The sequence below is a fragment of the Anopheles maculipalpis genome, chromosome 3RL (assembly GCF_943734695.1).
Source record: "Anopheles maculipalpis chromosome 3RL, idAnoMacuDA_375_x, whole genome shotgun sequence".
NCBI lineage: Eukaryota > Metazoa > Arthropoda > Insecta > Diptera > Culicidae > Anopheles > Anopheles maculipalpis.
In genome coordinates, this window is record NC_064872.1 from 9,227,291 (window position 1) to 9,250,150 (window position 22,860).

Here is a 22,860-nt window from a genome sequence, read left to right on the forward strand (position 1 = left end):
GCTTTGGACGACATCCTATGTAAACGATTTTGCGGCAAACCGCTGTCAATAGCATAGGCCTCAAGGAGTGCCATTTCAATCCATCTGTGAGAGAAGAACAAATTTATGTATCGAAAAAAAGCACATTAAAAGATCGGAATTGATTAAATCGAAATTTGCAACAACGGCCCGATGTTAGAGTTCGATGTCTATGTTCGCCCCGTGCTGGGTGGTCTGAACCGAAGACAAGGTCACGCGAATGCGTTGTTTGCCAAGAGTTTACCATCTTGAGGACAGTGCATAAATTGCATCGAATATCGTTTGGAAGCAATATCAAGAGGTGAAGTAACTGCATTTGATCATCAAATATTGAAAATTGGCTGGCCTTCCCGCGTCAGCAAAATAAATGTTTGATTAAAATCCTATTAAATACGGAATTTAATTTACCGAGTGCTATTGTACACCGCGCAGAATCCACACGCGGATGCACAGAATTGAGAGCCCGCTGTGTGCCGAGTGTCGATAATGATACCCCTGTTTAGAATGGAATTAATGAACGTTTATCCGTACCGCCTATTCCACAGGCCACCGAGCGTCGCATTTTACACGCGGCGACCTTACCGCCCATCCACTCAGTCCTGCTGGGCGGAGCGAATGATTAATGTCTGCTCAGGGTGGCTGGATGGTTTTATCCTATCGTTTCTTAATTACCTTCCCTTCGCATTAGCATGATAGACAGACGTAGCTGAAGCTTCTCATCTGCCCCTTGCGTTCATGTAGGTCAGTCGGTTAAACCGATGCAGATGGAACGCACAGCTTTAGAGGTTCTCTTCGCTTCTTCGGTGTTCCTTTTTTGGCTAGGAAAGCAGCCAAAGCGATCGATCTTCACTGCTATTGCTGTTTTCGATCGCGACATCACCTTCCCGGAGATAGCCGGAAGTGATCGTTTTAGTTATGAGCATCGAAGCATAAGCAAATCGCACACAAACAATGCTGTCAGCTTGCAGATTTGCATTCAATCAAAAATTTCCACGCGTTTGCAAATATGTATGCAAATACGGTTTATCACAAACGCAAACGCTCTGTACAGATGCTTTTGTAGACAAATGTATGCACGTTTTTGTTGATAAGATTAAAATATTCTCCCTTTGCTGGCCGCTGTTTGATGCTGCTGGCAAGGGAATCAATTTTGTCAGTAGCGACGGTCCGATGAGGGACTTCGGCTGGGTCGCCGGTGGTTGATTTATTGACCGAGCAATTGTTTTACATAATGATTTATGATCTTCATAGAGTGAGATGTCATACCGTTAACTGAGCGCTTCTCTAGGAGTGTTTTATTTTTGTTAAAGATAGCGGTCTATTACGTCGTTTGTTTGTTCAGTGTTTTATCGCTTTATTGCATCTTGTTGATTGTGTGACTTTTTTTTCCTTTACTCAATGTTTTCTGTTGTATTTACAAAATTTTAACTCAATTTATCATTTTCTTCATTGCTCAACTTTCATGGCTGCTTTCAATAATTTTTTTTTCTTTTTTTAGTATTATATTTGTTGATTACAAACATAAGTAAATTCGTTATCTTTATTATCGCATTTAGCTTTATGTGCTTATATCTCTATTATTAACTTTTATTAATTTTAAATACTTCTCAATTATTTTCCAAGCGCAACAGACTGCCTTCAATCAGGGTTGTCTGCAAATCGAATACCTCTTTCATTCTGGCAGACGCAGTAATGCGATTACTCGATTTTAACATGAGCCTAGCATAAGTAAGAGAGTAATTCAATTATAATTGTTCTATACCCTCATCCTTTAAGATGGTTATTGTGAGTGGAGAAGTTTACTCAGGCTATAACAAGACTGGCTGGCAGCCAGCGTACTTTCGGGTATCTCGACATTTATGCTGTTATCCATGATGGCTTATAGCACTGTTACTTGGGGAATGTTTATATCATCCGAGAATGTCAAGATCTGTTTAGTTTTGATGTTTAATTTCCATTTATTGCTTTTTATTTCTCAAAAAAAAAGAAATTAAAAAATTTATTGATCAGAAATCGTTTAAAATAAATCTCAATTCGTTGACTACCAGGTAAGCTGTAGCACTTTATGTCATGGACACGTGACACTTGCGCCACTTTATGTCATTCTCGAGCGATCGTGCTTCACAGCGATACACCGCCACGTATAAGGGTGAAAAGAAATGATGCATGGCTGGAAATAAAAATGTTTTGTTGTCCGTGCTCACCGTTCCGAACGCCTTCCGTCGGTTTGCCAGGAACATGCACGACAGTTGGTTGATACAACCTGCTCCAATCTTTCTCCAAGGTGGTTCGTTGGTGTTGAAGAAGCAGAAAAAAATAACCGCATTGCAATAAATTTCTACCACTGCCCACACGTGTTTATTTGCGCAAATGCGCATGAGAAGTGCGCTTCTCGGTACGCACGGTACGGTGCATGTTCAGTTTCCGGTTGTGTGGCGTTTAAGGCTGTGGCGCACTGGGTTGTCGCACCCACGTCCGTTGCTGTGTGCCACGGGGTCATGTCACACAGACACACACGTAACACAATCGGCAGTCGTGTGCGAATGATTTACGGGCAGCGCTTAATGTACGTGGTGATTGTTTTAATGTGGCTGGTAATGTGGTACGATTTGAATAAAAGCAGGAACCAGAAGAATAAGGGGTGGTTGGTAGAAAACACTCTATGGCAGGGAGTGGAGATTACTGCACAAGAAGGTAGACTTCTTGTATGGGATTCGTGCAATCAATGAAGAAACACGAATGCAACAGACATCAAAATTCGCGCGCGACTTTTCAGTTCGGCAGCCGTCCTGCCGCTTATGATCGGTGTAAGCTTTCCGTTTTAGGGGTTGAAAAGTTTTTCTTATTGCCGGTTTCGTATGCACCAACGATCGCCAGAAAACGAATTCTTACCAAGCAATCCTACCTAGCAAAGCGATGGGATCGAAGGTATGAAAAACGGAACGAACAGATAACGACAGTACGTGACTCTCATTCATAATAACGACCACGACAAGTCGCCGTGCCAAGGAAGTTATGCTGGATCGTGTGACGATTGGTAGGCGAAAGGCAGAAAAAGCATTGCCGGTAAAAAGGGGTCCAAAGAGCGGGGATTATAATGAGTATCACACCTTCACCGTTTTCTAGGTGAGCATGAGAGGTGTCTCGGCGTTGTGGTGATGCGCCCTGGATGATGCACAAATTAAAGCAACAGCCGTGTTTCTCCTAACCAACTCGCGAACGAAGACATTTTGCTGTGATTGTGATTGCGATCCTGGACAGAGGAGGAAAAAAATGGAAGCGCAAACAAGCCCCCTTACCAAACGCGAGAGTTTCCCTCCGACTGGTAGAGGGATCGTAGATAAAGTAATAAATAGCGTGTTCCAGGTTCCAACAGTGCTCAGCGGAAGAAATCTGGTGAGAAGGAGCTGGGGATAGAAACAACATTTTGCTGCTAATAAGTAATAACTCCAGAACAAGCTGTTGGCGTGTCGGTGGACAGGCAACCTCCACGTGTCGTTAACTTCGACTGCAGCGTGGAGATGTTTGGTAAGATCTGGAAGGAAGGGTCTGTTTTCCCACCGAACCAGTGTACCTGGTAGGGTTCGATTAGCTTTTGCTGGTAAAATTCGATCAATTAGTTGATAGAGCATCTTGCAAGTAGGCAGGTAGAAGTCGTTTCATTTGCTGACATGGTTGTAAATGCTTATTGATTTAAAGCTCACAGCAGGCTCACCGGTGCGGTTAGATGCATGCGATGAAAAGAGAAGGATAAGAAATATAAAATATTGAAGAATCGTTGCAATTGATATAAATATCCTCTTTAAATATTGATCTATAATTGAGCTGGATAAGTGTAGCAGCTCACACTGTGAGGACATTTTGGAGTATGAATTATTCAGTGTAAATTAGGTGACCAATAGATCAAAAGGATCGATTAAATCGGTGACACTTGAGCTTGATGCCGTCTGAGTAGGTTCAGGACACTTGAAGTCGTTTTCTTGACGTGCATAGACATGGCTAAGTTTTTCTTCTGGACGAAGGCAAAGTAAGTATTATGTAAAGCAATAGTTGGAGTAGTTTTTTAATACCCCTTGCCTCATTCTAGAGTTGAGAAATTTTTCGTTGCTCCGAAAGTAAAGCAGAAAAGTGTACTTCCCTCACTTCGTATGATTTTCTTCATTTTTGGGATCTTTTATGCTTGGCCAGAGGAAAATATGGATAAAGCTAATCTCAGGTGGTATCGTTTCAAAGGGGTTCTGTTTCGAATGTTCTTCATCTATCTTAGCACTGCAACGCAGGTCGCTTACATTTTTACCGTGACCACTCGTGAGGTGAGAGAGAGGAAGGGATTGATGAAGAGGAATTGTTCGTTATTAAGTGCTTATTGGAATTGCAGGAATTGTTTGAAGGTTTGTTTATACTCTTGACGCAGTTGGTTCTGATACTGAAGATGGAATTCTTCTACAAGAATGTGTTCTATATTCAGAAGCTTGTTCGTAGGCTTGACGGAGAGCTTTATCAACCCCGAAGCGCTGAAGAAGATTTGTAAGTATAACGATTTGAGCAGAAGCCAAATGTTAATCTCACTTTTCCCAATTTTCTCAGTCCTTTAGAATGGGCACGGAAAAAGACAACCATATTCTGGATACTGTACCTTATCTTCTCCGATGGGTTAGTTACAAAATGGTTAATAATATCGTGCATCTACACCACCGTGCTAGTACCAGCATGGCCTGTTGTAGATCATACCACACCGTACGCGGTGTTTTTATTGGTGCTCGTCTACCAATATGTTGGCATTTTTTTAAATGCTTCTTTTAACATATCGTGGGATTCGCTGGTTGCTGCACTGCTGGCCCTAACGACCGCACATCTCAATCGTTTGCAGATACAATTGATGAAGGTAAAGGAAAGATGATGCTTGGTAATATCCAATCATTTAAAATACTTTTTAATTCAGGTAGGACATAAAGATGTTAAGGACCAAAAAGAGGATCAAAGAATTACAATGGTTGCAACAATTTATGATAATAATGATTCAAGGAATGAAGTTTACAAAGAACTTCTGCGTTGTATTGTCTTTCATCAGGAAGTTACTGGGTGGGTATATCGATATGTCAAGAAAATTGATTCCATTTTTACTATTTTTGATAATTTTAATGATATTCAAGGTTTCTTCGAGACGTACTGAAGCTATTCAGTGGACCTATGTTAGCTCAACTTTACTGCTCCGTATTCATTCTATGCATTACCGAGTTCCGTTTGATTACGGATGTGAACACAACAACAGAAACGATTAGAGCGCTCACGTACTTGATATGCTTGATCATACAGGTTGTTCAATACTGTTACTTTGGAAATGAGATCAACTACATGGTATGCAAGTTGCAAATATACAGAGGTAATGTAATGTATAACTTTTCGAATGAAACTTACTTTTACAGTCTCAAACGATACATCAAGCAACCGCGTTTATGAATTACCCAGCCATGAACATTAAGACCAGGAAGCTTCTGATAGCTTTTCAACAGCTGTAAGTATTTTTTAATCTAGTTTATTGTACATACCATCACTACATCTTTCAGAACCGCAAAAGGAATACATTGCTGTGCTAAGAAGATTTTCACGATTGAACTCAGCATGGCGACCTTCGTAACGGTAAAAAGATTGCTTTTTTAGTATTTTGTGTAGATAATTACGTCAATTTATTACATGGAGTTTTGCAGATTATCAAAACATCGTACTCATACTTGGCCGTTTTGCGATCGATGACGGATTAGATCGGATGGAATGAGATTAACTGATACTCATACCGGAAAAATTAAAGCATGCTCTTTGCGTTGCGTATAGCTTTATGCTTAAATTGTTATCTTTCAGGACTGATTTTTTGAAGAGAAAACCAATTTTAAATAAATTACTTTATCACCAAGCTGCTTAACGTCACGCCTAAGCAAAAATTATAAGTCTTTCTTTTGATAAAGTACTCGATAAAGAAAGCTAAACATTCTGGTCTTAACAAGTCTTGGTAGAGTTTAGCGTTATAAAACCAAACTTACTCTCTTATGTTTTAAGTTGAAAACCATAATCGAGATGATCTATGAGTCTGCTCGGTAACCCTCCTAACTAGCCACGATAATGAAGCAGAAGTCGAAGTCCTTCCTTTGATTTCTCGCCTAACTACCAACTTGCTGGTGCAAAATGTCGCTGCACCGATAGTACGAGGTGTAGATTAACACGAAAGTCGTGCAGTTCGCGGTCTGGCATTCGGGGAGAATAAAAATCAAATTAGATAAAGCAAACTCTCCCCATTTTCCGTGTTTCAGTTCGGTGCGCAGTTGTCGTCCGTCGATGTAACACAACGGTTGTACGGTAGCGTACAACACGTCCCCTGAAGGGAGTAAAGCTTACCCATTATCAGGCCCAGCGGCACCTTAAGTGGAACAGAGTGAAGATGGTTCTCCCGCTGTTGTGTTGGTGTTACGATCAGATCGAGCAGTACACAAAAAAAAATCACTAGAGCCGGAATAGCTCTGAAGCTCTCTCCTCAGGGGATAATGGCACGAGCTTCCCGAGCACACAGTTGGCAGAAGTTAAGTTGTTGATTATCGCACCTCGGTTGGTAGTTGGAGGTTCAGTAACTGCTGGTGGTATCCAATATGGGTAGAGGTTGGTAGTTGGCAGGATTCTACATTGGAAACCAACCAAATAGACTTGGACTGTTGCTATATTATAACGGCTTATCGGCTGTCTGTAGGCTTTCTCACCAGTACACTATTGGAAGAGTAATCTGCGCTCTCTTTCTCTCTCTCTCTCTCTCTCTGTCTCTCTCTACCCATATGGGTAGTGGGAAAATTCAGCTAGAAAATGCAGCAAACTGGCACTCCAAGTTTTCAATCGCAAACCGATCGCAGCAGGTTGCCGGAAAATATTGTCGAATAAACTACCCTTTTTTTCCTCGTGGCTCGCTGTTTTGCTGAGTTCGGTGGGTATCGTGTGGTATATGGCACCTTCTGACCCGGGCACGATCGGCCCAGAAGGGAGAGCGAACGTTTACAAGCTGATGGGGAAGCTTGTTACCGCAGGAAATGGTTTTCCCTGCTGCGTTTTTGTGACAAGCGCCATGCGCTGAGATTAATGTGCAGGGCAAGACGATACTGGTGTAACGGTGGATAAGCTATTGAGTAAAATTATGAGAATCTTTTGTTACAGAGGATGCTTAATGTAATAAAATACATGAAGGCTTAGAGATAAACATAACATTGTAGTAATTAGTAGTACTTCAAAGTAAGAAATATAACAATAAAAATAAAATATTTTAACTAAAAAATAACTTAAAGTATTTTCTTAAAAGAAATAACAAGAAATAGTACAAAAATGCGTAAATTAGTGATCTAAAGATAGTAACTTGATGTTTCCTTACTACGTTGTACACATTTTGAACTCTTGGATAAATGGATCCTAGTACCTACGGTTTTGATTACTAGCACCAGAAGCGTCATCTGCAGGGAACTTTCCAAAGCATTCATCATCCAATTTTAACATTCGAGGATTGATCAAGAATACCTTTCGTTCAGTTTATGAAAATAGTTCTTTACTATTCGTGAGTAAACCCACATAACGCTTTCGTCGTGATCTACTTTATTCGATCACAGTAATCACGAAATCAAATCTCCTGTATATTTTATACGATCCTTACAAAAACAAACGATCACACAAACCAGATCGTGCGTTGCTGTGTACAAAATTTCATAATCGACCGATGGATGTCATGGTTCTGCACTCGTTTTGTTTCCTCTCGCTAGTTGTCAATTAATAAGTATTTACTCACGAGCGATAATATTCATAAAAATTGTGGCGCTCCTATAATTTGTGACTTTGTTTGCCCAATACTGCATTTCATGACCCGTCCTTTCTTGAATGCATTCTACGGACCGGCGTACATCGAGGTCTACTGTGTACGGTCACGGCGGGCAGTCAGTGTTTGAGTAAAATAATTAATATTAATTTTCATAACACAACATCACACGGCTAGCAGTGTTCGTAGTGGTAAGGTTTATGATTTTCGCGCATTATGTTGCTTTTTTGGTTCGCGCACGATCGATGATTCATCTTCGAATGTGCGATGATTGGTTAACCTTAAACCAAACCTCAATAAGGGAAACGAAAAAAGGGTTTAAATTGAAAAAAATAATGCTCGTTGCCAAGAATCGTTTAGTAGAAATAATAAAACTAAACTTGAATCTTGCGTTTCAATGCGCAATCGTCACGCCACGGAGCGCCATAAACCTCGTTTTGGATTGGGGCATTGCGCTAATAAGCTGGGCAGCGTGGTTCGTTCCTTTTTTTTGCCTGTTTATATGACTTGCTTTCCTTTGCCCGGGCGCACGAAACCAATATTGGATTCTGCCGTGAATTCAGTTGCAGTACAGTGTTTTTGTTGTTGTTGTGTGAGCGGAGATGCGATGCGAACTAGTCCACCGATGCAAAGCCATGGCTACGGAGCACGGGTCACCGAAAGAGGTCAAGCTTTTCACGATTTATTACGATTTTTGCTGTCCGTAAGGTTGCGGTTCGGCGTAAAACCGCGAATCCGCATACCATTACCACAGGCGGTACAGCTACTGCAATCGGAAGCCGGCCGGGATTCGGTCGGATTCGCATCGCGCATGTGTCCGTTGTCTTGGGTTTAGGAGATGAAAATTTCGCTGCTTTTCACCGGCCACCGGGTTGGTCCGGTTGAATTTAATTTGAATCCGTTTCGGCCAGCCCTTCAATCGCGAAGTAGACATGGCGTACCTTTTGATCTTGAGGACCTCTCGCGGTGCGTGGCTTGCGTTGAAGTTGATATGGGGAACGGACCCACCCGGTGGATGAGGGAACGAGTATCGAAAATAAAATCGGTTTTCACAAACCGCACACAACTGGCAGCGGCAAGAAGTTGAGATTGACGCTGGTGGAAAGCCGGCTGGGAGGTTGGTGGGCTTTCAAATTTATTTGGATTAAACATTTCAACCAAGCGAACGTGTTTCCTTAGACTTTAAAAAAATGGTTTGGAAAGCATTTTACTGCTGCCGGAACGCGCATCTTGCAGCTGAAGTGTGTGTGTGTGTGTGTGTTTGACTGTGTGTGCCATGTTTCTTCTCACACACGTCCGTCCTGCGGGATGGCGAACATTAGCATACTGTTTTGGACATCTTTTACGGTGAATCGATTTGGTTGAATGTTATCTTTTTTCGCTGGTGGAACTCTTCTTGCTTTGAGGTCACTTTTTTGTCGCAAACTTTTTTTTCCCCTCTGCCCGGAATGCGAGACTAGCAGCTTCGAAACGAACCGCTTTACGTGATGCAAAACCCGCTCAGCGGATCGTTAAAAATTGTCCCGGTGAGTTATGAGCGGGTGCGTTTATGTTATACCGTCGTTTTGGCTGGTGTCGGAAATAAAGCTTAAAATCCACTTGTCTTGTTCGGATTGCGCTGGATCCAAGGCAGGGTGCGGTTGCGAATTTTGTTCCAGAAAGAAAACCCGAAAAAGTGTCTGCGTCGAGCGGATCACACATTTGCATAGTTCGTTGACCGGTGAGCCGAATTTTGATGATGCGTTGGGCAGACTTTGCACACAATAAGAAAGATGCATCTGGGAAATACACACATACCGGTGCTTCCGGCTGACACTTTCACTTCGTGCAATCGGCATCGTTGTGGGTTGTTGAATGTGTGAAGGCGATAAGCAAATGGTTTGTAGATTGTCTAATTTTGTTTATGTATTTTGAATGATTTTGGATGGACCGGATGTGCATTATGGCTTTATTTTAAATAAGCGGTTTAAATAAATCTCAAGAGTACAGTATGAGCGAGGATACTCTGGATCCCTATCTATTGAAAACATGCAAACGTTTGGAACAAATTAAGTCACCTATAGATGATTATTAAATATCCTCGCCCTCGTCGTCTACCAGTCCATTTTTCCGGTCTTAGTGAAGGACACATCAACGCCATCATTCAAGATTAGTTTAAATCTATTGCGTCTCCTTTGTCCAATTGGACAGCCTGAATCAAGTTTACTGATTGGGTGTTCTTGTTGTTTTCTCATAACGTAACCTGTTGACTGGATATTTTCAAGTGCAATTGATTTCATGAAGTCCTTAAACATCATCCTGATGCTCAGCTGCTAGACGGCAGTCTTGTGTTCTAAGTTTTTGACTTAATTTTTCTCTTAATTTGTTGTATTGCATCAGTATTGAGTCTCAGAGTCTGGATATGTCGTCTGGATAAATTTGAATAAATAAAGAAGGTTAGCTTGAAATTCACAAGCTTTACAATTTGACTATCTAATCACAGTAGTGGGAAGTTAAAAATATTGGTCGACAGGGGATCTATTATAACGGTCCTAACGATTTGTTAAATTAACTTTACTCTGAGCTCCGTAGTCGGGTATTTTGGTGTTATTTTTCCTCTACTACTTGGTCCTGGCTTGTCTTCTTGTCAATCTATTTGCGTGCCTGTAACTCACAAAATCCCTTAGAAAGGTATCATTTGAATGAAGCATTTTCAACTTATTCTTGGGGCAAACACAACAAAAATCTATGAAAAATAGATAGAATCATATTTTCTTCGTTGTACCTCATTACGACATACTCGCAATGCGACATTCCCTCTCATTCCTTAAAGAAAGTGAAAACAACGCACCGCAGCACTTGCGCTAGCGGTAACGCTCACGGTTGTGAAACACCAAAAACCATCATCACCATGTAGCGGTACCTTATGATCGCTTTCCGCAAAACACGTCTCGTTGTGGTTTGTGGTCTGTGCAGCTCAGCCCGCCAAGTGATCCGATCGTCCTGCGCTTGCTCGGTAATTGTTTGACCTGGAAGGTTAATGATTAAAATAAATATTGAAAAATAGTTAAACTCCACTCGACTCCGACGGGGACAAAGTACGTTTCGTGCAATGTGCCTAACTTCCTTGGTAAAGTCTCGAACTTACAATGAATTAGTTTTCTCACACTTTCCGTGTCAAGCAGTGGGAGATTTCGAAGCTAGGTTTTTTGGAGGTTAGAAATTTCATTAGAGAGTGTAGCACGAATACCCATTAGTAGCGTGCGATGGAAAAAAGAGAGTAGAGTAGAATATCGAGTAAAAACCCATCCAATTTACGTCGATGGGTTTGTTTTCTTGCGCTACGAAGTGTTCTATTGTTGATCGCGATTTATTTAATTGTTCGGTCGTGCTAAAGTCGTTTGGGGATAGTAACTTGATTTCATACATTGTATACCACCGTGAAAGTAGGACAATAAAAGTTTGATCCTGTTTTCTTCGATACATTTCAGGCTGGTACTACTAAAATTGCGTAAGACTACAAAACAACACACAAAAAACCATTCTTAAGTGTTGTTTAAAGCCGTTAACTCAGTACAATACAGTGTAAATAAAGACGTAAATACACATTACGGCTTAAAATATCACCCACAAGCGCTTAACTATCGGATATCTTCATTAAAAAGCAATACTCACGCACCCGAAATACATCGTTCCGAAAATGTAGATACTTGACGATACCGTGCGGCGTGCCGTTTTATTAGGCATCCCGGCGGCCAGCACCGAAAGGCGCTCCAAAATCTCTGGCGCACAAAATACGTGCATCGTTAAATTATACGATATCATTTCGATTTTTGTGGCATTCTTCTTGGCCGGTGCTTCTGCGGTTTACTTTACACAAAATTATCGGTTCGGATCGATTTGGTCGGTACTCCCACGCTTACACTTTCTATGCGCGGCCCAGCAAGCATGCTCTGGAGTTTGTTTTCTTCCTTCTGCCGGGTGCTTCAATCCCAGAAAAACTGTTCGCTTGGGTTAGCCTCATCGATGGGGCGTTGTAATGAGTGTAATAATAATAATTTCCCAGCGCTACGGAAAAGGAACGGCTCGCCGTATGACACAGCACTTGGGGGCCTTGTGAATCGATTGATAAACCGATCCCGTTTCGTTCCATGGTCGTGAAAGCGATTCGAGGTGCTCGCGTACAAAATGTTGGACACACGCTGGTCCAGAAACCAAGCGCCCTATCATTTTGCCTAAACTGTTGGTTTTAGCAGCAGGCAGGCTTCGTCTTCGCTCTAGGATTGCTAAATGCGAAGAAGATGTACCGAACATGCGAGCGAAACGAACGATCGAGCGTGGAATATCATCGGATCGTGTATGTGTTATGGTTTGCTGCGCTGTACCGTGGGAGTGCACCGTGCAAATCGGAATCGGATTTTCCTTTTCTTCCGTGGCCGGACGGGGAAGGTGAAATCGGCGAAAAAAAAAAGGGTGCGCTTTGAGGACTAAGGGAAATATTTTACACCGCCAATTTACACCGTTCGACACATTGGGTCGGTGTCACGACGGTGAGGTCTTGAGGACGCGGCCACAAACTGGCCGATGAAATATTTCTCTATTTCGTGATGCCATTTTTTTGCAGCTGTCGGTTGCGGATACTGCTGGGTTAGCAGTATGGCATGATGATTATATCGATCAAGCGCGATCCTTGCGGCCGAAAATGAAGTCTCTGTGCACTTGTGAGAGAAGGTGGTTGGGTAAAGAAGCTAGATCAAACACTGTGGATCGTGATGATGCGCGCGAAAGCATGAAATGTTGATCTTTATAATGGGTTTTATGGGAATTTTCGGAAAAAACTATTGCAAAACGGTGGAGGGGAGAATCTGGCTTATGAGAAAGAGAAATTATATTTATGTTTAATTTTTGAATGAGGGATTTCAATGTAATGTTACGCTTTTCCGATAGTTCAACCATAAAGCTTTGAACATTATGGTCATTTCATCCCAATCAATCCCAATGTGTATTTATTAGTGATTCGTGTTAGCAACTGGCACTGCACATAACTTTACCATCAACTGTCCCTCGTTGACAGTGATAACAAAAATTTTCATGCATAAAGGATCAATAGGGTTATTGATGGATAGTCTAGCGCTTTTCAGAAATCAGAAGAGAAGTCATGATAGAGCGAAAAGATGTGTTGATAAGAAAACATAATCTTCTAAACAAATAAACCAAATTTTGCCCGTAACAATCTTTTATTTAGAGACAGTTCAGCACATAAATAGGTTCTTCAATGGATTCTGTAGATGTATCCTAATACAACCACAGTTGTATAATCATATTCTTCACTCGAGCAGCATTGAACTATACGATCAATAAGAAACACTGCTAGCAAAATAATCTTGCAAATTATAAGAGAATTAACTCCTTTTCAATGCTTGGCCATCATTAATCTCTAACAACACAATTATAAGGTAGGTTTATACGTCGTGTTTAGTTACTTTACCGGCGGCAAAGTCTTTAGTGCATAATCTCATAGCTAGTGGAATTTGAATAGAAAAAAAAAACACCCGAACGCTAAAATCACCACCGCCACGAATTCGAGGCTTTGGAAAATTTGCGTCGTGCGACTGTTGCAACATATTAACAGCCTCGAACGCGGCCAGTCTCGGCAAAACATTAACGCCATGTAATGTTAATGTCGAGAAGATAGTTTGATTTTCCTATCCACATACCCTTGATCCTCGATCTTCCACCCTCGGTGGTCACAGAAAAAACAAAAACAAGGGAAGGACTTTTTTCCTTCTCGATCGTGTTTGTGTTGTTGTTGCGAGGAATCTGAAATGAGAGACATGTAGCTTGTTCACTCCGACACCAAAGCTTCATGGCTCGTGAAATGGCTCGTGCAAAACGGGCAAACCTTTACCCAATCCAATCGCCGAACCTGGGGATGAGACCGGGTCCATCCGTTGGGGCACTGTCGGAGGCTTTGTAGTTGGTACGTTTTTCATCATTTCGATACATCAGAAGTTAGAGAGGGCTGCAGAAGTTAGAGAGGGAAAGGGAGAGAAAGAGAGAGAAAGGAAGAATGATGCTGCCATTATGTTAAACTGACTAAGTACATATATCAACAACGGGCTGATTCCTAACGGCCCGATGGGTTTTCGCGACCGCCTCCTGCAAGAATCGCAGGGAAGATTACAGACCGGCCGTAGCGCCCCAAGCCGCGAAGAGATGAGCTCACGACGAGGGGAAAGGAGGAAAGGAAAGAGGGTTGGTTATCCCTCCAGGGTGAGGGCTAGAACTGGCGAGGAAAATAGGAGTGAGGATTTAAGGAAATTTAATTCGAATTTAAATGTGTAATTTTGGTCACGACTTGGGCTTTTCTCTCCTGGCGTCTATGAAGCAGGAGAATCTCGGGCTCGAGTTTGCACTGTGTGCTTTTTGCGATTTGGCTTTGTGTGTTGTTTGCTAGCTAGTCACCATCAGCTAGCCGCACACCGGGACGATCGGGTGACAAACGAGGGCGTTAGGGAAACCGATCAGGGCCCGGGATAGGCCGTTGTGGTGGAATACAAATGAGCCACATCGCGACTGATGGGCTGCCCCGTAGAGTGTGTGGACGCGCGACATGCGCCACTCCGAAAAAAACGGAAAAAAGGCTAAGGAAAGTTTTTTTTTGTCGAGGGTGTTTATGTTTTTTTTTTTGTTCATGGTTTTGGGTAGGAAAAAGCGAAATAGCGAGTCTCGGCCGAAGAAGACGATATGTACGTATGTGAACAGGTATGGTTGGGTGGTGGTGGGATTTTACGATCAAACTGACACGATGCTGTAGGGAAATGTACCAGGAAGGTGGAAAAAAGGAGAGTAAGGAAGAAGGGTATGAAAATAAATACAAAGTTCTTTGTCGCTGAGGCGCCGCGAATGTGTACACAATGTACGCATTGGTCGATGGATGTGTGGTTGTGTGTGGGAAGTAAAAAAGGTAAACCAATCGGTGTGTTGAAGTGCTGAGAAGCTGCTAAACATCTGTACAAGACAAATTGCATTAGACGTAAACGATATCGATTAGGGTGTTCCAAAGAGCCAATCAATGATGAATAAAAAAGAACATTGAATAGTTGTAATTGTTAAAGCTTTTGCGTAAAATTGTCTGAGTTATTAGATTTATTCAAATAACAATGAAAAGCATTTAACAACTTGAAATAAGTCTGTCAATTTTTCAAGGTTCTAAGGTTCGTCGTCTATTCGCTATTAGCCACCCACTCAGAATGGCGTCTAATTTTAGTACGTGGTCTCACCAAAGGCTGGACTAGCGGACGGCAGAAATCGCTCATAATTAGCATTCTCTCCCCATTAACCTGACCACCGCCGGTCAAAGCAAACCTTGGACAAGACTGCACCCGATAGGGCCGAGTGCAGTGTGTTGATCGTTCATCCATCAAAAAAGGCCTATCGTTTCGCGCCGCTTCAGGCAGACCACGTGTAAGGATCGTGAGGATAGTGAGAATCTCTTTGTAGATCAACGAACAGCATAGAGCGGTACAATAAGAGCAAGCAGCGAGGCTGCATCAAACCCGCAACAAAGTGTCTGCCATTTTTAATGCTTATTTAATAATTTTAATAAATTACCATACCAACAAGGCTGATAGTTAGCTATGAGGTTTGCAATGAATGAAGCGAAGTGTTGAAAATGTCTCGATTATGCCGTTCAGGTCGGGTGGTCTCTGTTGGGGACTCTCCCATTGATGCACGATGAAGTGCAGTGCATCAACTGCAGTGACTTGAATCCAGGTAACGAACCCCCAGCTCGGAGTGATTATCAGAAATCTGGTGAGGATAAAGCGCCTTTTGCGCTTTATGGGTCTTCGAAGTGAGCGAGGAAAGCATTGGTCAGGTGTGAGACCCAAGTTGTCGATGCGGGTTGTTCTGTTACTGGGGTGCGGTACGTAGAAAGCCGTGGTTTGAGGAGAGAAGAAAAAAAAGCAGCATCGCACAACATGGGAAACATGATCCAGTACGCGAGCTCCTGCACAGCACCCGCCAGCTGTTTGCAAACGCTTGTTCGACTGCTTAGCAAAGCTGTCAACCCCCTTTTCACCCTCTTGATCACCCCTTCCTTAAGCAGACGACCCTGTGTTGTTGCTCGCTGCAACAACTAATCCCGCAAAACGGGCCAAAGCGGCTAGCTCATTCTGTGGGCTCCCCGATCTTGTTGGCTGTATGTCGTGTCAAAATGATAATCATAATCAAGGCAGACATACTGTTTTCGTTCGCCTCCCTCGTTTTCTGTTTGTGTGTGTTGTGTGCCTATATGCATCCTGCTTCGCGATCACTTCTGCTCGAATCGGACGGATCCGTTTCATAATAGAATCGTGCACTTGGCAGACACCAAGACAGTGTGAGGGAGACTGGGAGGTGAGTAAATCGAAATCATGCACAAGATGAAATGATTTCTTTTCCACACCCTCTTCAGCAGCTTTTACAGCTTGCCCGGGTACGGCCGTGAGGTTCGAATATCGAACTTCTACTACCAACTCTGGACAACTTATATTGCTGCTAAACTTACGGGTGGAAGTCTAATAGCGAGAACTTACACTGTCCGGGCTGGTAAGAAGAAACAGTAAGGCAGATGCATAGAAGGTCGGTTTCACTTTCTCGCCAAAAGCGTTTCCCGCATACAGTCGCATCGAAATCACCCCGAAGCGCTAAATTTATGAATAATTTTTCAATTTTTTTTTTCAGATCCGTGCTCGTGTATGTAATCGAATGAAACTCAATATCCAGTATCGAACCGGAATCTCCTTCCCCGGCGAAGCAATAAAAATCGTAGCAAAGCCCAACCACCGTAAGCTGCCGTGATGCTGCGAAGGTAGCATCAGAAATGCTGATTTAAGGTTGGTTGTTGACTGGCCGTTAGGTGGAGAAGCAGGAATCCTAAAAAAGCCATAATTCATAATCGATCGATCGTATGCATAAATGTGCATAATACGATCGAATGGCACCCGTTCCTCCTCCTTCCACTTCCCCGTTATTGGTGTGATGATTCAAAAGGGTTGTTGGTTGATGATAAGCGCTCTTCGAATGCATCCTCTACGCTGAGAGCCTAGGTTTCATCTCATAATCTTGCAGAGCATAAGGGTGTAGACAGATGGGGATAGCGTGAGCTGCACCCCACGTACACATAGGGGAGAAGGAGCACATATGGGTCAAATAGAGCAAGCATATTCCCACAAACATCCAACTCAGTTAGTTTTTCCGATTGCTGTTTTCGGGCGTACGGCGCAATGTTTTCTGTTGCTGATGTGAGGACAGTTTTCGTGGAATAGATTAGCGCTGTGTTTGAATTCGTGCAATCTAGTCTAGGGGAGGGAATGGGTCAAGGGGGAACCGATAGAAATATGGCGGGAAAATACGAGAGTCAGCTGACACGTCGTTCCCTCGCACACGGGTCCTCCTAAAAAGGGGCTCACTCGGGGTTCGGGCGCGATTTAGTGAGTCAGTTTTATTATTCGACACACGATTGCCCTATCACCTCTTGATGTGGTGACCCTTTAGGTTTGTCGCTGTACGCTGGGGGAAAGGTACGTTTGTTGACAGTGTAGCTACAGCCCGTATGATAGACGAACCTGGACTTTGTACGAAGAATCGTACGAGAAATTCGCTAATTAACAGCATTCCTGTTGGGAAGGGAGCTTATCTTGCACCTGGCACAAGAAAGATGATACTTGGTGTGTGTGTGTAACTGATCTTGGGAAAATCGAGGCGGCATATAAAAAGAATTCATACAGGCTTAATGTTGCTTATTTATTCCTTTACTTAATGATTTACCACAATGTTTTTATGTATTATTAGCAGTTAAAACTGTTCATCTACATCCACCACAATCATCATAAATACTCTCTTAACTTCCTTTATGAAATCAATCACAAAAAATAAAGCGGATGGAAACGAATCTATCCATGTTTAGTTTGCTAACAAATGATTTACACCCTTGGGCAATGAGGCACCTCTTTTTCTTTCCGAGCTTTCCTGCCCTAGGCTCCTACAGGCTTTAAAACCTCAGCTAAATTCAGCTCCGTACATTGCCACTGTCACTACACCTACCGATGTGTCAGTTGCAGTCGAGCAGCATTACAATCCGACAGGGCTCGGGCTATGTTTTCCAAGTGTGGATGCGCAATTTGCAGATTTGTTTCCCATGTTTGATTACCGTGCCGGCTACCTTACAACGGGAACGGGAAGGCAATTTTCTCCTTACGGTGTGCCGTGTTTTGTCGTGTAAATTACGCTAAATGCATTCGCAGTGTCACATTAATCGATTGTAGCGTAAGAACTGGGCCTGCAATCGTATAAGTAAAAAAAGATCATGTTTGTTAAATGCTTTATTGCCGCCGTTTGTTAAGGAGTCACTTTGGGTTGATTGATAAAACATGTTTTTCTGTCCAGAAGGAAGCAGTCGAAGTGCGTTGTTTTTTTTTTGTGTTATGTTTGTTGAATTTTCATTCCTGTTGGAGCAACCAAGCCATAGTAAACACAACAAAAAAGTGTCTTTTTATCCAAAGCCTGGTTAGTTAGCAAAAAGGAAAAGGTTTCTCTTTGTTATACTCATCCGGGAAGACGCAGATGAGGATCCTCATCTAGCTACAGGAAAGAAACTATCATTTGCATGCGAAGCTACCTCTGGTTTATGTGCCTCTCTTTAGGTCGCGGGTGCTAGAAATTCCTTCACCACTCGGATCAAAATCTCGCCGGGCACGTATGTGCGCGTAGCGCAATCCGTAACGTGTGTTTACCGGGTTCAGAAAGGTTCGTCGCTTGCACCAGACCTGTTAAAGTCTTTTGATGGTAAAATCTAAATCGCGTCCGCGGGTGCGTGTGCTGTTGGATGGGAACGAGCAAATAAGCTGGAATGCTGACGATCGTTCGTTCGTGGGCTATTGATATTGACTATTAGCGTGCAGAGTGGGTGTGCAGAAGTCTATAATTTAATTGTGAAACGTGCATGTGCTGTTTAGCAGTGGAATGAGGCTTTCGGTAAGACGGTGTACACAGAGCGACTGACTAGAGTTTCCTATTGATATGTTTCTTCCCTGGCGCTTGCTGCTGTAAGCCCGGGACGGGAAAGCAGATAGTTTTCCATCGTTCACCAGAGGACGCTTTCGCGTTTGTAGGAGCGTTACATGTGAGCCACCAGAACTGCTACAACAAAGTGCTACATCTTAGACCGTAGGAAATAACCATCTCCCACCAACCGTCGAGTTCCGTATCGTTTGTAGCTGCTTTCTAGTCCACGGTCAGTCTTCCGAGCACGATAGGTCGTCTCACGAACGATTGAGCAATCCGGTGTGCTTGGCGTAGATGAGAAGGCTGGCTCTTTTTTTTTTACTTTTGGGGAGCAAAAAGTGGAGCTGGTAAACGAACCAACTGCCGATTTGACATGACGGACCGCACCGGTGCAAAACCGCAGGCGCTTTGCACGAATGATCGGTGGTCCTCGCCAACCACAGGCGGCGAAGAAAAATGTTTGAAAACGGGGAAATTACCAATCAATTATATGTATTTGTCTATAATCACCTTTCAATTATGTGAGTCCGAAACTTTGTATTCATTGAATTAGCATAATTTCTGTGTTTAGTCGCGCTTCGTTCGGAAGGAAGGGTGCAGAAGGTAAGCACGACTTTTCTCCAGCAGGCGATGTGATTTTCCTCTAATGTAAAGCTAGCAGTACATCGTTCATCGGGTAAAGACGTGCGGGTTTGGGCTGTAACTCAGCAGTTATGGTAGGTCCATGATTTTTATATTTTCTTGTGTGCGGCTTTTACTCCTACCGGTTCGCGGAATGCCCGAAATGAATGGCTGTTGTTGAAGCGCACGCTTTGCTTAATGTGTCCTGAGTGAGCGCGAAGATTTAATTCTTCGAATAATATAATTATTTGCAATCGATCGGTAGAATTTTTTAATGTGTTACCGTGTAAAAAAGAAATGAAGGTATGAAAGCAGGCCAAGCAGGTCGGTTCAGGTCGAAATTAGTTTTCTATTAGATGGGAAGATATACATAATTTCAATCCTTGCTTTGGATAAACGCTCCTTGATACAAGAATTTTAAAAAATCGTGTTTAGGAGAGGTTCGTCGCTTTGTCAAGCTGTCTAAGAAGTTTGATATTGCAGTTAAATTCCATTCTATAGAGTAATTCGATACTTGGACGGAATGCTCTGTTTGATCTTTGTAGAATTATTTGACACAAATAGAGGTTTCTTAGATTGTAAATATCTTTTATTAAAAAACGATTCAGTATGAATGATAAAAGACTCTTATATTTTTCCGGAACTTTTTGTCTGTCCAGACAAATTAAGGCTGAATATTTGTGGGGCAGTCAAAGATCTCTTTGAAAAAAAAGGTTCGTCGCTTTGATAGACCATCCAAGTCGTTTGATTGAGGAAGTTTATTTTCTATGGAAAATGATTTAAATTCTTGTTTTTATTAATAATTCGTATGTTGGATTCAGTGTTTTATATTCCATTTTAAAAAAGCTTTAGAAGAATTTTTTTTGTATTGTTGAAGTCTGTTGAAATTGAAATAATCTTCTCAACGGTACACGACTTTTTTAAATTACATCAACCTTTTAGACTGTTGTAAACGTTTAAACTTGAACCTTAAACTTTTACGTGCAAAATAATTCTGATGTAAATTATCAAATAAATAAAAATGCAAATTAACCTATATAAATCAGTAAAAGCATTATGACTCTATGGTTAATGTTCCTTTCTGTCCTGATGGTTTATTGTTTTTTTTTGTACTCTCTTCGTCGTGATCCAACCATCTCATCCGGATGATGACGCTGATGTTGCTATTGCCTTCGGAACTCATTCACACCTTAGCAAGTTCCTAAATAGGGCTTGGATGAACCTGCCGTATCAACAACGCGTTGCATTCATCGAACCAACCACCCATCCTACCGGTATTGTAAAGCGGCAAAAACCGCTTACATTGTATTCCAGCCCAGTCCAGTACTACTCTGTGCTGCACTCCTATCGATCGTACCGATCTGATTCATTCCGACATAATGGAACCACCCTTTAGTTCGCATTGCATTCACACATACACACCATCGGTTCTCACCCCAAACTGCCGAATGCAACTGACACAACGGGCACCATCGATGATTTATGAGATTAGGGAGTGTGAATTGGCCCGCTTGCAGTGTGTGCCGGGAGGAGGCGAGAAATAGATGCATTCAGCATAATGTTCATCAGGAAGCATTCATAGCGCGGCAGGTTTCACAAATGTGAGAAATGGTAAAATAGTGCTTCGATGAACAGTTTTCATAACTGAGTACAAATCAGGACTAGGAAGGTGATGAGTGTTGTGTGAAAAGCAGAAATATGCAAGAAAGGAACGAAATGCGATGGCGCACTGTGTGCTCAACTCAACAACATGAAGTGTGCATGACATCTGGGGGAGTATATTTTTATTGCCAACACTCTTTTTCACCACTCTCTATCCCTCTCTTGAACCTCCAACCATGAGGGGAACTTAAAGTTTCTTTCTCGGTACCATTTATGCATCACTGCAAATGCTGCTGCCGATCGTTGTCGGCTGATAGTGATCGATCTTTTGATCTATCGGGAAAAGCGTTTTTCTTTTCGTTCTGTGCAATAACCACTCTTTCCCGTTGCTTTCTTTTGTTTTCGTATCTGTGTTGCGATTTGTTTCACATAATCTCCCGCGGGTTACCGATTCTAGCACGCGATCTTCGTTTTGGTTTGGTTTTGATGTAGCAAGATAAACGTACTTTAGGCCCAAAGAAAGAAACAAATACTCCATCGGTGCACACTTATACACCTAGGTCGTAGAAATTGTATTCATGATTATTTTTTATTTTCATTGTTGCCGATATCGGATGCATTCGGGGAGATAAGATCATAAATGGTAAGCAAGAATCGATCCAAACGTGAAATCGTACATTAAATCGACAAATACCTAATCGTTGTACGGGTAGTATTTTTATTGCAGCTGTGTTGAGATAGAAGAATATGCTTTTTTGATTGTTTTGCAAGAAAATCGGTTTAGCCATTCTTTCTCCACGATCAAACAGAAAAGCCTTAGCCTTACGGAAAAATGCGGCAAATGGCACGGCGCGAAGGTATTGTGCCGATCGACTGTTGCGAATAGTCGCTGGAAGTTCTTCCCCCGAGGGCAGGCCGGGATGAGATTTATGGAAAGCGATCACCACGAGCGCGGTGAAATTTGATCTTCACGGCTAATTTAATTGTCCATTGTTGTGCGCGCAGGACGAGCTCGGGCACTATGGTGCTGTGATTTGGAAAATTGTTTGATATTATTTATGGGTTCGTCGTCTGCCGTCCGTGATGCAGTCTTTTGTAGTAAGAAAGGAAATCAAATCTCGTTCAGAATAAAGTTATCACCTGCATGCTGGCGAGCTGAGCGGTTTATTTTGCAGGTAGTTAAAAGGATCTTTCTGTGGTAAGTTTTCGCCACACAAATTCCCATGACACTAAAGCGCGTGCGTGCAGCTTCTCAGTCGTCCCATGGGGTGGAGGCAAAAATAAAGCAGCGCTAATTTTAACGACAACCCACGACAAATGTTTAACCCTACGACCCTTCAGACTCAACTCGTGCACCGTGCCAGATTCAAACGGAGAGCTTTGGCGCTACCAAAACGATTTTCCCGCTTTGTTTTGCCTTGCTGCATCTACGATGACGACGAGCTGCGGTTACAGGTTACCCGGCCCGAGAGCCGCGCTGATTTGTGCCCCAAACTTTGCGCTGCTCATGTTGTTTTCATGTCAGCAAACCACTCTCATTTACGGGTTTGCACTTTTGTGTGATGAGGTTTTTGCTTACAGTTGGATTAGTTCTGTGCCGTTTGGCTTGCACTGTTCTTTTCACTCTTCGTTTCGTGCTGACAAGGTAGGGAGGGCCTTTCCCTTTTTAAGTTTCGTGTTTTCTTTCCTTTTTTTTCGTAGTCGTGTACACGACGGAAGGATGATCTGCCATGCGGCATCGTTGGAAAACAATC

General features: G+C 42.5%; 3 protein-coding genes across 4 annotated transcripts in view; 1 reads left to right on the forward strand and 2 right to left on the reverse strand.

Annotated features, from left to right (window-relative positions):
* LOC126564152 (protein PALS2) overlaps nt 1-22,860 on the reverse strand; it is a 536,462-nt gene that overhangs the window by 123,451 nt on the left and 390,151 nt on the right. The gene's annotated exons all lie outside the window — the stretch shown is intronic.
* Nucleotides 1-22,860, reverse strand: part of LOC126564707 (homogentisate 1,2-dioxygenase) — a 650,355-nt gene that overhangs the window by 22,291 nt on the left and 605,204 nt on the right. Inside the window, exon 6 of one of the 2 annotated variants that reach the window (XM_050221798.1) lies at nt 4,803-4,814. The exons of the other annotated variant lie outside the window; for it this stretch is intronic. The gene's annotated coding sequence lies outside the window, so the exon portion shown is untranslated. Of the gene's footprint in view, nt 1-4,802; nt 4,815-22,860 lie in introns of those variants that run through there. 2 annotated transcript variants of the gene reach the window in all.
* LOC126564891 (odorant receptor Or1-like) lies at nt 4,014-5,780 on the forward strand. Its single transcript, XM_050222015.1, has 9 exons — nt 4,014-4,045; nt 4,106-4,331; nt 4,397-4,545; nt 4,606-4,903; nt 4,961-5,100; nt 5,172-5,376; nt 5,445-5,533; nt 5,586-5,658; nt 5,727-5,780. The coding sequence occupies exons 1-9, from the start codon at nt 4,014-4,016 to the stop codon at nt 5,778-5,780; spliced, it is 1,266 nt and encodes a 421-aa protein (XP_050077972.1).

What these genes read in the sequence shown, in the direction of transcription:
- LOC126564891 (XM_050222015.1), top strand. Translation starts at nt 4,014, where the DNA reads ATGGCTAAGTTTTTCTTCTGGACGAAGGCAAA. An exon ending in TTACCGTGACCACTCGTGAG is followed by an intron (nt 4,332 to 4,396) that starts GTGAGAGAGAGG and finishes TTGGAATTGCAG; the next exon opens with GAATTGTTTGAAGGTTTGTT. An exon ending in CGAAGCGCTGAAGAAGATTT is followed by an intron (nt 4,546 to 4,605) that starts GTAAGTATAACG and finishes CAATTTTCTCAG; the next exon opens with TCCTTTAGAATGGGCACGGA.